The sequence below is a fragment of the Pipistrellus hanaki genome, assembly GCF_964339955.1.
Source record: "Pipistrellus hanaki genome assembly, chromosome: 3".
NCBI lineage: Eukaryota > Metazoa > Chordata > Mammalia > Chiroptera > Vespertilionidae > Pipistrellus > Pipistrellus hanaki.
In genome coordinates, this window is record NC_140505.1 from 125,274,945 (window position 1) to 125,292,001 (window position 17,057).

At 38.5% G+C, this 17,057-nt stretch overlaps 1 protein-coding gene across 7 annotated transcripts in view; it reads left to right on the plus strand.

Annotated features, from left to right (window-relative positions):
* CAPS2 (calcyphosine 2) overlaps positions 1-17,057 on the plus strand; it is a 53,041-nt gene that overhangs the window by 31,377 nt on the left and 4,607 nt on the right. For 6 of the 7 annotated variants that reach the window (XM_084876305.1, XM_084876308.1, XM_084876310.1 and 3 more), the window contains 5 exons: positions 1,693-1,811; positions 2,744-2,820; positions 5,467-5,621; positions 12,013-12,132; positions 14,960-15,056. In XM_084876305.1, the coding sequence (XP_084732431.1) occupies positions 1,693-1,811; positions 2,744-2,820; positions 5,467-5,621; positions 12,013-12,132; positions 14,960-15,056 (568 nt within the window). The remainder of the gene's footprint in view (positions 1-1,692; positions 1,812-2,743; positions 2,821-5,466; positions 5,622-12,012; positions 12,133-14,959; positions 15,057-17,057) is intronic. The other variant, XM_084876309.1, reaches the window with a different exon arrangement.

Genomic DNA, 17,057 nt, shown 5'->3' on the forward strand with positions numbered 1-17,057 from the left:
GACCATAAGACGTACTTTTTTCCCCCCAGAAGTGGGGGGAAAAAGTCCCTGCGTCTTATGGTCCAAATATAGCCTACACATATACTTTTAAAAAAAGTTTTTTTACTTGCCCGGCTCTGTGTGCTTGCTGCAGCCACTGTCCATTCCTCCGTGCCCAGAGTGTCTGCCCCGCTCTGTAAACTCCGAGTGGTAGAGGAGTTCCCATGTATGGTAGTCAGCCTCCATGCCCTCGCTGCAGCCATATCTCCATGTCAGCCCAGGTGCGGTGTACGATAACTGCGTAATCCAAACAGTAATCATCGCCTGTACCCCTTGCTGGCCCGTACTCCGTGCCCGGAAGAATGCCGCGTCTATTCCCCCAATCATTCCTCTCTGCCCTCTGTTGCCGTGCTTGACTACTGGGTAGGCGTACCGTAGATCTCAGCAGAACCTTCACCATAAATCTTCAACTTTATTCTAATTTATTACTGAAGTCTCTCGTTATTGTGTTTTACAGTACATTTTGTCTTTTGCTGACTGTATTTGTTAATAATGGTTCTAAATGGTTCTAAATACTGCTGTTTACTTTACAGGGTTGATTACATGTGTTTATGACTGTGATGTTGGGTTTTAATGCACATAAAATATTTTAGGACACTATTTGTTTCAGAATCTTTTTTTCTTCATTTCCCTTCTCTAAAAACTGGTGCGTCTTATGGTCCGGTGCGTCTTACGGTCCGAAAAATACGGTAAATGTTACAGGGAAAAGGAGCGGAGAGAAATCTTTTCCATTATTTTTAATAAAGTATTTTTAAAAATACATTTATTTTTATTTTTTATTTAAAAAAAATACATTTTATTGATTTTTTTTTTTACAGAGAGGAAGAAAGAGGGATAGAGAGTCAGAATCATTGATGAGAGAAAAACATCAATCAAATACATTTTATTGATTTTTTTTTTTTACAAAGAGGAAGGAAGAGGGATAGAGAGAAACATCGATCAGCTGCCTCCTGCATACCTCCTACTAGGGATGTGCCCTCAGTCAAGGTACATGCCCTTGACTGGAATCAAACCTGGGAACCCTCAGTCTGCAGGCTGATGCTCTATCCATTGAACCAAACTGGTTAGGGCTCTTACATTATTTTTAAGAGAGAAAATTAAACTTCCCACCTGACCATATTTATATGAGTGACTTAGAGTTCAAAATAAGAACAATTTTCTGAGTATATCAAGTATATTTGATAGGAATATTTTATTGAAACCTTTAAGTTCAAATTAGGTTAAAAGTAGGTTTTAAAAGTGATGTTTGTTATCAAAAGACTAATTGAAAAAGTGTGATTGGTCCGTCACAGTTCATCAGTTTGCAGCACCTCTTTCTGTGCATCAATAGCTCTATTTTCATTTGAATATCTTGTCATTTCTTCCTAAGATTCTTATGAAGATGGAGTTCTTACATTATTTTTCTACATGGATTGTTAAATAGATGATTATTCTGATTCAGAGATTGATTGGGAGATTAGTTCCTTTATTTTCCTATATTATTATTGAAGCCTGTGTGACTTCTAAATGGTCTCTAAAATGCTTTTAAAAAATCATTATAAAAGTATACCATGTCACATAGTTAAAATTGAATATTTAAAATTAGTATTAGTTGTATTTTACTTCTTTTAGACATTATAAGCTTTAAGTAATTCATCTGTTAATTATTTTTAGGGTGCAAACTTGACATTTTTAAGTTCTGATCATCTCAGACTTCCAGAAAGCATAAAAGAAAACACATTACTTATCCTTCGAATCACAAATATTGATCCGGTAGCTTCAGTTTATTTCAGGTAAGTCAAACACGTATTTGTCATTTTGAAGGAAAGTGAAAACACTGTTATTTATTATCTTAAAATTAAATTAAATCCCAAAGCATTTTGACTTTAGTTAGATTTATATTTTTTAAAACAAAGCATAGCTATATTTCTCTGTTTTATGTGCTACCTCACACTCCATGTGTGGAAACAGTACAATCAGCAAAGAACAAAAATGTCCCATTTTATGTTAAAGAAACTATCAATTGGCCTTTGCTATAACATTTTTATTTTATAAAATGCTAACAAAGAAATAACATTTAAAAGATGAGATACAGTACAATATTAATAATTTCCTCCACATTTTAGTGTGATGTTTTGTTTTTATAGCATTAAAAGTGTCTTGGGTCCTACATGTTACGAGTGTTCATTGATTGCTAATGTCCGTAATGTAAAAATAATGCTATGGACAAAAAAGGCATTTAAATTAATTTGACTTATATTAATTATTTTTTATATATGCTATTGTTACTGCTGAGTGCTTCTTAGTGGTAAATAGATGCTATTCTGTATTTCTTAGTGGTAAATATAATTCACTGTATTGTATGGCTCAAAATGAATAGATTTTTCGTTTTCCAAAATAGCACTTTATACTTTGTGAGGTAAAACTGCTTTTCAGTTTAATAGTTTTAATTATTTTAAAAGAACACTGAAATGGCCATAAAAATGAATATAGTGCTTAAAGATAGTTCTTGGAAGGTTTTAAGGATTTTAGCTTTTGATTTAGCATATTTAATCCTCCCAGGGATTAAATCAGCAGGTGGAAGGTGGGACTTGATTATTCTCGAGGCACTCTTCCAACTTTAATAGAGTTTCATTGAGCCTCGAGCAGGGAAGACCTCAGAGTTTCCATGCTCAGAGTTACAAAAGGTAGTGTATTTTTATCATTGTGTACATGTCAATTGCAGAACTGATCCTGTGGAACATGAGGATGATACAACCAGTCAAGAAGCCAAGGATAGGCTGGTATTCAAAACCATTCAAGGTCTGTATCATTACTCTCAAGTATTTTAAATTTTTAACTATTTTCTTTGAAAGTAGAAAAGTAGTATTTTTCAGGTATTTCTTAGTTTTATGGCACTTGACTTATATTTTCTAATTGCTTATCTTTTTGTAAATTAATTATGTACACATACATATATAGGGTGACCCAAAAAATGCATACATATACTTTGAATAATTATAAAGGCAGTTTTTATTAAAATACATTTCATTTTCAAAATTGAGCTATCAGCTGCTAAAGGGTATATATAGATTTTGGGGTAACACTGTATATATTTACAAATATTTTAAAGATTTCTTCTACTTTAATAATCCTATCTAACTGAATAACTATTATAATACTATATGAAGTATGAATTTAACACTTAGAAAGAATGAGGCAATATGGGTTTATTCATGAACTGAATCAAGTAGCTAATTTTATAATATAATATTTGTCTTATGCATTAGATGACATCAGAAAGAGATTTATAGTAGCTTAGTATAAAAGAAAAGATGTAAGATTGGGAGCCAGATGTGTTTGGATGCTGTCATTCAATCCTATTTAATAAAAGAGTAATATCCAAATTAATCATTACTCTGCTAAACCCACCAGCCATGCCCACCAGCCAATCAGAGCAAGCATGTAAATTAACCCCAATCAAGATGGCTGCAGCCACAGAGAGCAGGAGGGAGGCTTGAGTTTCCCTGGCAATAGAGAAAGCCAAGCTTTCTGCCTGCCCTAGCTGGCCTAAGCTTCCACTCAAGGATACAAAGTTTCAATTATAGAAGATACATAGAACCAAACAGAAATGGCAGCACCTACAGAGTGAGCAGGAGGCTTGGCTCTGCTCCAGGCTACAGAGTTTAAATTGTAGAAGGTAAATAAATTCCAGATACCAGGGCCTCTGTTTGGGTCACCAGGGAGCATGGCCAGCCTGCAAACCACCACAGGGCCCTCACCTAGGCCACCCCACACCCCAGGGAACCCCCACCCTGATCCAGGACACCCTTCAGGGCAAACCAGTTAGCCCCATCCATGCATCAGGCCTCTATCCTATCTAATAAAAGAATAATATGCAAATTAACCATCACTCTAGCACACAAGATGGCTGCCCCCATGTGGTCAAAGATCCTGCCCCCATGTGGACACAAGATGGTCACCACAAGATGGCCAGCAGGGGAAGGCAGTTGGGAGGGACCAGGCCTGCAAGGGAGGGCAGTTGGAGGCGATCAACCCTGCAGGGGAGGGCAGTGAGGGGTGACCAGGCTGTCAGAGGAGGGAAGTTGGGGGCAAACAGGCTGGCAGGGGAGCAGTTAGGCATCCATCAGGCTGGCATGGGAGTGGTTAGGGGGTGATCAGCCTGGCAGGCAGAAGTGGTTAGGGGCAATCAGGAAGGCAGACAGACTAGCAGTTGGGAGCCAGCAGTCCTGGATTGTGAGAGGGATGTCCGACTGCCCGATTAAATGCGGGGGGGGGGTCCCAGGTTGGAGAGGATGCAGGCTGGGCTGAGGGACACCTTGCACCCCGTGCTTGAATTTTGTGCACCGGGCCTCTAGTAGACATATAATTGTGAAATTCTCTTGTACCTATTTCTCTAAAATGGGGAAAATAATCGATTTTATTAACTTTACATAGTTGATGTAATATATGTAGGCTTTGGATACTAACATATATTACAAATTTTATTTCTAAAGTCTAATCTACTACTACAGTATACTAGGCTCAGATAATTCTTTTGTTGAATTTCATAGTCTAGAAGTAATCATAGAGAATCATCATATAATTTATGAATTTTGATAAACCCTGATTTATAATTTAAAGATGATCACGGAGTAAGAAGTCTAGAAACATTTTAAAGTGGTCGGAATTGGTATTTGAAGTCTCAAATATTCTTGATGTCATTGTTTGTACATTGTTTATTCTATTGTAGTCAATACAATATTTGTCAGTATTGTGTCTAGTGGCATTTACTTCCTCTACATATTTTATTTAGTAACTATGTTATTAGTAAAGTTCTCTATATTTTTTTGAAATGGCACAAACTGCACTAAGTGAAATCGCTGACTCACAAAGAGAATACAAGGGGCCTAAGATATAACTTCTTATGAATTCCTGGAAGAACGGATTACTTTCAATGTATCAGTACAGAGTAACACTCCAAGGCTGGATGCTCTTTCACATGGAAGTTTTCATTTGAAAACTGCACTGTTTTAGACATTTGAACTGAGTGTTTGGGATTTCATTGCTTTGAGTGACTTGCCTGATGTCAATTTTGTAATTCATTTGAACAACAAAAACAGAGGAAGGAGATTTAAAAAAAAAAAAAAAAATGTGGATTGTTAGAGGAAAAGGATGCCTAGAAAACAAAATTTTATTTTCATGCTGGTAAAGTGAAACGTTTTCCTATATTTAAAAAATAACACTTTCACCACACAGTGGTGCTATAGTTCTGGTATATTTGCATGTAATTCTATTTATAACCTTCTTTATGAAAAGGATTCTATTTTTTAAAGTTTTTATTGTCAGTCATACATACAATTTGGTTGAGATTACTCATATCAGTTACATCAACTTTAATTTTCTTACATGAGATAAATTTTTGAACTGGAAGTAGTACTAGTTTCCTTCTTTCCTCTTCCTAAACAGATAAGCTAAAAGAACAGCTGCATAAAAGAGGTGTCCGTATTTTGACTGCAATGGGAAAATACTTTCGACAAATGGACAAGGAAGGAAATGGACTCTTAGATAAAGCAGATTTTAAGCAAGCCCTAAAAGCCTTTCACTTAGAAATGTCTGAAAAGGTATGCATACAGATACTTCACTGCGTGAATGATTTATTATTCTTAGGTGATATTCTTCACTTCTCTATTGAAATTTTAGTAGTTCATTTGTCTCCTTCTTTATGCCCTGTTATTAGTATTAAGCCACCAGGTAATAAGCCCTGTTGATTTTTTAAAATTTCAACATTCATTCCTCTACCATATATATATATATATATATATATGTGGGTTCCCTCCCACCCCAAATGTATACTTTAACAGCTAATAACTCAGTTTTCACTCCTCAGGTTTAACTGATTTGAAGCTAGACTAAGCTTTGAACAAAGAAAATTTATCCTAAAGTGTCTCTAGACTTGTTTTATGGGAATACATAAAATATAAAGTTTATGGTACAAAACCGGCAATAGTCGAAGAATTGAGGGCACATAAATACTTAACAAAATGATTCTTGATGGTTGGGATTTTATTGCTTTGAGTTATCAGCAGTCCCTGGACCAGAACAGTCACCAGTTTGAAAATAGACATTGACAAAAAACAAACAAGCAAACAAACAAACAAAAAAACATTTCTCTAGATTATTTTAAATTTTGAAAATGAACTATATGTTAATAAACACTGACTTTATAATAATTCAAAGAGTGTAATAATTATATAATTATTACATAATTCAAATGCATACACTCTGTATATTAAGAGCATATTAACTAGCCATTATCCAGAGCTCTGAAAGATATGCTCTATCCTTAAAGGTCTTCATAATAAAAGGATAGAAAGATAAAATGATTACAAAATGATATCTGTTAAGTAGATCATGCTTTCAGAATACATGGGATAAATTTCAAATTGAGTTATAGGGAAGATCATGGAAGGATTCCTGGAGGAGAACATATCCCAGCTGAATTTTGAACATGAGGAATTAAGCAGACAGGAGGGGATGGGTGTGGCTCAGACAATGGATCAGTCACAGAAAGAAGAAGCACATGTGAAGGCATGGAGGGGAGAGGGAGTGTGGCCTGTCCAGGAATTACAAATTGTTCATGACCCCAGTCCCCACTCCCAGAGCCTTTGCACATGCTGTTGCTCTGCTGTGGAGTAACCTTCCTCTACCAGAGGTCAGTAAACTCATTAGTCCATAGAGCCAAATATCAAGAGTACAACGATTCAAATTTCTTTTGAGAGCCAAAAATATACTTTGCGAATGGGCCACAAAGTTTCAATTGCACTGTATGCGAGCCCACACACAAGGGGCCAAAGAGCCGCATTTGGCTCAAGAGCCACAGTTTTCCGACCGCTGGTCTAGACCTCTGCATGCTGGATTTTCTCATTATTCAGACCATAGTTTTCTCTACAGAGAGCACAGCCCTGACACTTCTATCTACAGGAGCACTCATCTGGTCCCGGGATCCCTGGTCTTCTCTCTACCATTTACCCATTTTCTTTTCTTTATGCTACTTTTTAAGTATTGTCTGTCTGTGCCTGCAAATGGAATTAAACCCCATCAGGGCAGATGCAGGGCACTTTTTTTTTTTTTTTTTTTAATACATTTTACTGATTTTTTTACAGAGAGGAAGAGAGAGGGATAGAGAGTTAGAAACATCAGTGAAAGAGAATCACTGATCAGCTGCCTCTTGCACACACCCTACCAGGGATGTGCCCACAACCAAGGTACATGCCCTTGACCGGAATTGAACCCCGGACCTTTCAGTCCCCAGGCTGACGCTCTATCCACTGAGCCAAACCGATTTCGGCTGCAGGGCACTTCTTATTTCCTGCTCTATTTCTTTATTTATTTTTAGTGATATTAGAGAAGAGAGAGAGAGAGAGAGAGAGAGAGAGAGAGAGAGAGAGAGAGAGAGAGAGAGAGAGAGAGAAGAGAGAGAGAGAGAGAGAGAGAGAGAGAAATCTAGACCATGGACTGGTTGCCTCCCATAAATAAACCCAACTGGGGGCAGGAGTCCCAATAAGTGGCATGGAGTAAAGTTGCAAACCAGGTGCACACCTTGACTGGGAACGAACCTGAGACCCTTGGGTGCATGAACTAACACTCTAACCACTGCACTACCGGCCAGGGCAACCTTGGTGTCTTTATCCACAATTACACAGGCAATTAATAACTGAGATAAAACTAGAACCTAGATAATTCAGGCCAGTCTAGTACTCTTTCTTTATATATGTGTACATATATAAAGAGAGAGATAGAGGGATTGAAACATCAATGAAGAGAGATAATCATTGATTGGCTCCATCTGCATGCTCCCCACTGAGGATCAAGCCCCCAAACTGGGCATGTGCCCTGACTGGGAATTGAACCATGACCTCCTGGTTCATAGGTCGAAGTTCAACCACTGAGCCATATTGAACATGCAGTCTAGTACTCTTTCTGCATCACCACAATAGTTCCCTTTTTGGTTGATTTGCTAAATTTTTATGATTAGATTCAGGAATAAAAACAAAACAAAAATTGTGCAAGGCATCTAACAGAAAATTTTATGAGAATATGAGTAAATTTTCTTTTATTCTCATATATTTTTAAACTAGAGGCCTGGTGCATGAAATTTATGCATGGGGTGTGTGTCCCTCAGTCCAACCTGCACCCTCTCCAATCTGGGACCCCTCAAGGGATGTCCGACTGCCCATTTAGGCACAATTCTACTGGGATCGGGCCTAAATGGGCAGTTGGCCATCCCTCTCATAATCCAGGACTGCTGGCTCTCAACTGCTCACCTGCCTGCCTTTCTGATTGCCTCTAACCTCTTCTGCCTGCCAAACTGATCATCTCCTAACCACTCACCTGCCAGCCTGATTGATGCCTAACTGCTCCCCTGCCAGCCTGATTGCCCCTAATTGCTCTCCCCTTCAGGCCTGGTCACCCCTAACTGCCCTCCCCTGCAGGCCTGGTTCTCTCCAACTGCCCTCCTCTGTTGGCCTGGTCCCCCCAACTACTCTCCCCTTCAGGCCCGGGTCTCCCCCAACTGCCCTTCCCTGGAAGCCTGGTCACCCCAACTTTCCTCCTCTGCCAGCCTGGTCACCCCCAGCTGCCCTCCCTTGCAAGCCTGGTCCCTCTGAACTGCCCTCCCCTGCTGGCCATCTTGTGGAGGCCATCTTGTGTCCACATGGGGGCAGGATCTTTGACCACATGGGGGCAGCCATCTTGTGTGTTGGAGTGATGGCCAATCTGCATATTACTCTTTTATTAGAAAGGATAGAGGCCTGGCACATGGGTGGGGGCCTGATTTGCCCTGAAGGGTGTCCTGGATCAGGGTGGGGGTTCCCTTGGGGTGTGAGGCAGCCTGGGTGAGGGGCCTGTGGTGGTTTGCAGGCTGGTCATGCCCCTTAGCAACCCAAGCAGAGGCCCTGGTATCTTAGATTTATTTATCTTCTTTAATTGAAACTTGGTAACCTTGAGCAGAGGCCAGGGCAGACCAGATAGCTTGGCTTCCTCCATCACCAGGAAAACCCAAGTCTCCTACTAGCTTCTTGGCCGCAGATATCTTGGTTGGGTTAATTTGCATACTCGCTCCTGATTGGCTTGTGGATGTAGCCTGTGGACGTGGTAGAGGTATTATCAATTTGCATGTTTCTCTTTTATTAGTGTAGATAATATTTCCTATCTCATCCCCCCACCCCCCTGCCATATCACTGAGACTGGCCATGTAATGATAAGCAAAATTAAATGGCTATAAAATAAGAATATAAACAAAGGCATAGACACATTGAACACTGACAGCTCTCAGAGGGAGGTGGGGACTGGATGAAAGAAGGTGAAGGGATTAGCTAAAGAACATATATGCATAGCCCACAGACACAGACAACAGCGTGGAGATGGTCAGAGGGAAGGTGGGGGGTGGAAGTGGGCAAAGGGGGGACATCTGTAATACTGTAAGATAAAAGTAAAGTTAAAAAATCTTAAGATCAGAATAACATATAAATACTTAACATATAAAAAATAACCTTTTCTTTTAAAACTTGCTTTACTAACCACTTTTCTTTTTTTCTTTTTTCTTTTTTTTAATATATTTTATTGACTTTTCACAGAGAGGAAGAGAGAGGGATAGAGAGTTAGAAACATCGATGAGAGAGAATCATCGATCAGCTGCCTCTTGCACACTCCCTACTGGGGATGTGCCCGCAACCAAGGTACATGCCCTTCCCCGGAATTGAACCCTGGACTTTTCAGTCCGCAGGCCGACGCTCTATCCACTGGGCCACACCGGTCCCGGCTACTAACCACTTTTCTATTGGTTATTTCCAATTTATAATTATTATAATAAATGCTGCAATACATATCTTTATGCAGCCATCTTTCACAAATGTATTTATTTGTGCAGAGATGGCTACATAAAGATATGCATTGAATAACCTAGAGAAAAAATTGGTATGCACCATAAATAACTTAATTCAACTATCATTGAATAAACCTCAGTTTTCTTCAACTAATTATAATTTTTCATTCTGTACCATATTTTGGGGGTTATATAAATTTGTTGCCATACTTGGTAACTTACTCAAGTTTTGAGAATTATTTATTTTGTTTTGTTTTGTTTTTTAAATATATTTTATTGAGGAAGGGAGAGAGATAGAGAGACGCTCTATCCATTGAGCCAAACCGTTTTTGGCGAGAATTATTTATTTTAAGCCTCAAGCATTGTCTTTTAAATCTAGCATTCCATGAGTTGGGTTACCAAATTCATTTTTTCCTATCCATATTAGTTATGAGTTCACACTTAAAAACTCATTTTTTAGACACTCGAAGTCTGTATCATGTATAGGTCATTAAGGCAGACAAACAAATGTATGGGTTGTTGAGATTTCGTTTTTCTTACTGAAGTTTTATTTGAAAAATTAGGAGGAAGTAGAAGAGAATGTTTTTTGAGGACCTGTTATTATTGGAAAGGGGACCCGGTCCAAGTGGGTCTGCCTCAGGGCCAGCAGATAGTGTGTGGGTTCTTAACTTGGTGCAGGAAAGGTTTTACAACACAAGTCCAGGTGATTTTGAGAGTACATTTACGACAGCTGGGGGCAGTGAAACAAGGAAGAGCCTAGGATCAAGAAGCAACAGGAAAGTAGGTAGGGCTGCTTTGGCTCACTGGGGAGTCAGAGGAAAGGGGCCTTGGAGACAGGTGCAGGGGGTGAGCCCTAGATGAGCTGGTGCTGCTGCCCATTGCTCCCCCTGGTTGCAGGTCTCCTCGGGACCCTTTAAATGTAGGAGATGCATGTCTGAGAGGAAAGAAGGTGGGGACGGAGGGGGAGCAAAGGTGAGGACATGCTCCCAGGAAGAGGGAGTATTCTGGGCCCTTTGTTCTGCGGGTGTTTTTAAAGGCTGGGGATTTAGGGGAGATCTCATCAGCTTTTCCAGGTGTGACCTTTCGGAGTCATGGTCTCTCTAATGATTGGGCAGGGCCAGGGCGGGGGGTCACTAGTCATTGCAGCTGGTCCTGGCATCACCTGCTTGGATTTGCTGCTTTTCTGGAGCAGAAATACAGTTATTTCTAGGGAGAGGTCAGAGGGTCTAAATCCCATGCCCAGCCATATGCCAGGGGAGGGAAGGCCACCCTGGGGGTGAGATCCAGCACTAGTTTTGCTCATGGCTAGGCACCTGGGTTCCCTACCCTTGGTGACCTTCTGCATCTGGCTGTCAATTGCGTGGCCAGCTTGTTCAGCTGTCTGTCTCCGTTTCCCCGGCCCACTTGCCAAGCAATTTTCTTAACTTACTATCCTGCTTCACTATTATTTGTCAGTCACCTTGTCAGATGTTTTATTTACATTATCATTTAAAGCTAACAACTGAAACCTGAATTTAAGAAAATCTCATGGAGTGATTCCTTTGTTATTAGGAACTCTGGAAATAGAATATTCTATTAAGTAGTGCATTTATCAAAGCAATAAGTGGCAATGGTAAAATGAACAAACTAGCATAAGAGATTTACTCAAAACACCTTATGCTGTAAATTATGGAATAGTATTAGAATCATTCAAATATTATGCTTTATACTTTCAAGCCTGAAGATCAGCAGAAATGCAATTACTGCTTCTAATGCTATTGGAGGCATTCCAGAACCTGAAGTGATTTTTCAATTGTCACAGATATAATATGTAAAAATAATTAAGTGTCCCAAACTAAGCAAACAATAAACACTTTTTATTCTTGCATGGAAAGAAAATGAGTTTAAAAAGACAATTTGTGTCTTATTGTCATTCTTAAATGATTATTACATTTACAGAACTGTTTACCACAGAGTTTCTTTAAATAGCTTTCTCAGTGCCTTTGATTGGATTTGAATATAATTTTGGAGGGAATTTTCTTAAGTCCTCTCTCTTGTTTAGGACTATAAAAGATGTAACAAAATACTATTATCTTGTGGTCATGCACAACCGAAGGTGTAAGAGTCATTGGTCTCTGCGTTATTTCTAGGATTTTGAGTCTTCATGGCTAATTCTGAATGACAATGGCAGTGGCAAGGTTGACTACGGAGAATTCAGACGTGCCATTATTGGTGAAATGAATGAATACAGAAAATCATTTGTTCGAAAGGTAACTTTATTAAGTAACCTTTTAAACAGTTACTTTCAAAAAATATGTTATTGATTTCAGATAGAGGAAGGGAGAGGGAGAGATATAGAAACATTGAAGAGAGAGAAACATTGATTGGCTGACTCCTGCATGCCCCCTAGTGGGGATTGAGCCTGCAACCCTGGCATATGCCCTGACCATGAATCGAATTGGTAACCTCCTAATGCATAGGACATGCTCAGCCAACTGAGCCACACATGCTGGGCTTTAAATAGTTACTTTTAATAGATTAAGTTCCTTATTATAAGACTTGAATGAATTACCTTGAAAATGTTCTAAATCCCTTTATCTGGAATGTATCTTGATTTTAATAAATCATAAACAAACATATATAATACAAATATAACTTTCCCAGGATACATCTAAATAATCTATGCATTTGTTTTAGGAAAATAATATAAAAGGAAAATAAAATCTGAATCAAATTTTGGTTCACAAATTACTAGTTCCATAAATTTTTGGCTCCATAAACTACTAGCTATGTGACTATATGTGTTTTTAAATATCCTGAACCTCAGTCCCTTATCTCACAGGTATAAGGATTGAATGAGATAATACATGCAAAATTCTTCTTGTTGTGTTTCCATGGTCAAGACACAATACCTGTTACCTTAGGATGACTAAGGTGGTTCTCTGTTTTTTTATTTTTATTTTTATAATAAGCATACTGTTAAAATGAAGATTGAAATGATTATGTTACATTGGAATTAAAAAACAGGAGTACTGATTTTATAGGGAACCACGTATTACTCCAGTTCTGGTAGCATTCTAGAACATACTTTTGAGCAATGCAGTTTTCTTTTTCTTTTGTTTACATACTTAATATCAAGTGTATATGTACCTAATACTGAACAAAGTTATTCTGTATAAAGTGGTATAGACATTACATCAAGTGTCTATACCTCAAATAGAAAAAATATCCAAGTGTCTGTATCTCAAATAGAAAAATATCAAATCTCTGCTGGCCAAAAGCACAATAAAAGCCTTAAGCCAAACAAATTCTCCTCATAGTGTTTATATGTTTGCATTCATTTGTGCTTCACATATCCTGGTGATAGGTTTGAGTATCAGAAGTAGAAACTGGAGAGTTGTCTCCGATATCTTGGTTTTTGGAATAGAGGACAAAAGTAGAGTTTTGAAGTGCTGTATTAGTTTGCTAAGGCTGTCATAACAAGAACCATAGATTGGGGGCTGTAAATCCTGGAGGCTACAAGTGCAAGATCAAGGTGTCAGCAGGTTTGGTTTTTCCTGGAGTTTCTCTTCTTGGCTTGTAATAGTCTTCTCCCAGGGCGTTCACATGGGCATCCGTCAGTCTGTGTTGTCTTTGGCCTAATCTCTTCTTTTTACTAGTATAAGGGCACCAGTCACATTGGATTAGAGCCCACCTGAATCATTCCATTTTACCTGAATTACCTCTTTGATTTTAGTGATGGAATATTTGGAAGTCACTTTTAAATCAAGATAATTCTGGTAACTTGTCTTAGCCACTTATTGGTTTCATGCGAACCTTGGCACCAATTCGCTGTCAACAGGAATCCCCAACTTGGGGGTCAGTGAAAAAGGAAACTTTATCCAGTGCAAACAGCCCAAGTGTGAAACAGCGTGGCTGCAAGATGGTCCTCAGAGGTGGCCCTTGGGTGAGGCCCCTCTCACAAAGCTCTGCTCCTGTCAGTCTGCCTGCTCTACTCGGCTCTGAGCTCTGCTTCATTCTACCTGATGTGACATCTTCAGTGTTTCAGCTCCAGCCGGGGCAAGTGTTGTAGCCTTCAACAGAAAGGGAAAGTGTACTCCCTGAGCCAGAGGAAGGCGGACTTATAGAGAGAGAAGGCCCTGCCCCTGGACCTCAATTAGTTCATCCTCATACAATAGAGAACTCCAAACCCTTGAAGTTTGGCTGGTCCAAAAATCAGTGTCCTGATTGGTCAGCGAGCTTATCTTAATGGTCAATAAGATGCTAATGAGGATATAGCTGCACAGTTCCAATTGAACAGGGCAAGTCTCAGTCCTATTGGTTGAAACACAACTTCAGGAACTCCTCTATAAGGGCGGGCTCATACAGCAGGACACAGTGCAGGTGGGCCGGCAGTTCAGGGCGGGCTTCTCCCTGAAGCAGGGTCTGTGTGAGGGCCCTGTTTAGAAAGGGCTGCTAGGTCCTATTTACACATTTGAGACCAGTTAGCCACCAGGAGCTCTTCTTAGCAGGTATCTTGTTTCTCGGGGTCAACACAGGTAACCTGCACTCAAGTATTAGTTCTACCACTTTCCAGCACCTTGACTTTGGCCAAGTAACCTAACCTCCGTTGCCCTGGCTTTCCTCCTCTGCACACACGTTAGGTAAAACTCCTCTCAGGTAACTTCCAGCTTAAGGTTCACATGAAACTGATAAATGGCTAAGACAAGTTACCAGAATTATCTTGATTTAAAAGTGACTTCCAAATATTCCATCACTAAAATCAAAGAGGTAATTCAATTAAAATGGAATGATTCAAGTGGGCTCTAATCCAATATGACTGGTGCCCTTATACTAGTAAAAAGAAGAGATTAGGCCAAAGATAACACAGACTGATGGATGGCCGTGTGAACGCCCTGGGAGAAGACTATTACAAGCACCTTATATTTTTGCTCCAATGCCTTCTTTTCTTGCATTCATGATGCTTCTTTCATACATCAGTTTAGTATTTTTAAATTGTCTTGTTTAAGGCTTATAAATAACTACTGCAGAATAAAAAATGAGGTTTGCATGTCTAATGATTTTATAGAATAAAATAACATTTCTCTTATTATTTAGGCCTTTATGAAACTAGATTTCAACAAAACTGGCAGTGTGCCTATCATAGACATAAGAAAATGCTATTGTGCAAAGAAGCACCCTCAAGTAATTTCAGGTAATTATTATGAGGTAAAAATCCACTCGATTTCTAAAATGTTACTTAATGAAAGTAATATCTTCAAATAATATTAGTTTATAATGTAGACCTGAGGCCATTAGGGAGGAATAAATAATTATATTTTAACTAAAAAAGTGAGAGCTCTTTGACTTTCATTTAAAAATTCTCAGGTTTATTACCTACTTATTTTTTCTTCAATGTTTATAATCAAGATTGAACCTTTATTTCTTATTCAGCTATTAAGGAATTTGAGTAAAAAATAAAAGAATAGATATAGAGAATAGATAATTACATGTGCAGTTCTCTGAATGTGCTTATACTTGAATATTTAAGGCAGAATGAGGGAATGTCTTTCTCTAAGTGTAGAGCAACATATATAATGAATATATATATATATATATATGTATATATATATATATATATGTGTGTGTGTGTGTGTGTGTGTGTGTATGAAAATTTGAAGATATAGAGAACATCTCAAAGTAATTCTAGAGATTTGTTACCTACTATATTTCTTCTGACTTTATATAATAAAAGTTCACTTATAAATACATAATAGATTTATAAGTTAATTTTTCACTATATAGAAAGCATTTGGCCACTTTACATTGCATTTCCCTTTAAAGAGGTAGCAATTGCTATTATTTAATCTCTCTATATAAAAGCCTAAGCTATTGTTATGACCAAACGGCCAGAATGACCAGAATTACCAGAATGACCAGCCAGTAGCTATGACACACACTAACCCAGACCTTGCTGCTAGCATCCTGACAGAACAAATCTAGTTCACCTACACCCCAGACCCAGACAGGAGGGAAGAGGGAGCCCAATTCCTTACGGAATAAGCCGTTGTTTAGCTTGCTGCTGGGGCCAACCTCCCGTGGTACCTCCTCCCTGTCTGGCCAGGCCAAGGGACCCTGCCCATGCATGAATTCATGCACTGGGCTTCTAATATGTACATATATTTCAATCATACTTTATATGTGCTATAAATATCTGATAATTTTAGAAGTTTTTTCATGATTGTTCACTAAACATATTGTTATGTAGTTTGCTATCTTATTCAACAATTAGAAGCTCAGTGTACAAATTCATGCACTGGGGGGATTGTCCTTTAGCCTGGATTGCAAGAGGGAGCAGGCCAGGCCAAGGGACCCCACTAATGCACAATTGGACTGTGGATGGATACAGGAAGTTGGCCAGCTGGGGAGGGGCTGCTGGAGGGCTCCAGGGCATGCCTGGCCTATCTTGTTCAGTCCTTATCTGCTGGACCCCAAAAGCAAGCTAACCAGCCAGTTGGAGTGTCTGCCCCCTGGTGTTTAGTGCACGTCATAGTGAGCAGTTGAGTTGCCTTAGCATATCATTAGCATGTTACACTTTGATTGATTGAATAGCTGACCATACGACCAGACACTTAGCATATTAAGCTTTTATTATATAGGGTATGTTGTAGAACTATTTCTAAGTTAATCCATGTTGAGCTATCTTATTTTTATTTGCTGCATGTTATCTTTTAAAAAGTCAGTATATTATAATGGAGTGCAGGTTACCCATTTCTTAGCAAAAAATAGTGTAAAAACTTATCTACCTGGCTGGTCTTCTATTGGAAGATTTTTAATTTCTATTTATTGATGTGCAATCAATAGAATAATGAGTTTGTTTATTTGGCCTATTTTCTTGGGGTAATATCAAGACCTAGAATATCAACATTTCAAGTTTTAATTGATACTTCCAAAATGCTTTGTAAGACAGCTATACCAGATTATACTGCCATTAGTTGGAGATTTTATTTTACCTCAGATTTTTGCCAATTTAATAGGCTATATTTTTTAAATTTGCATTTCCCTGATTATTAGATTAAACATATTTTTGTATGTTTATTGATTATTCATAATTTATATTTAATGAACAATCTCTTTCTAATTCATACTTTTGATTATGTACTGATAAATAGTACAGAAGGCTATTGTTCTAGAATTTTCCTTTTTTAATATTAAA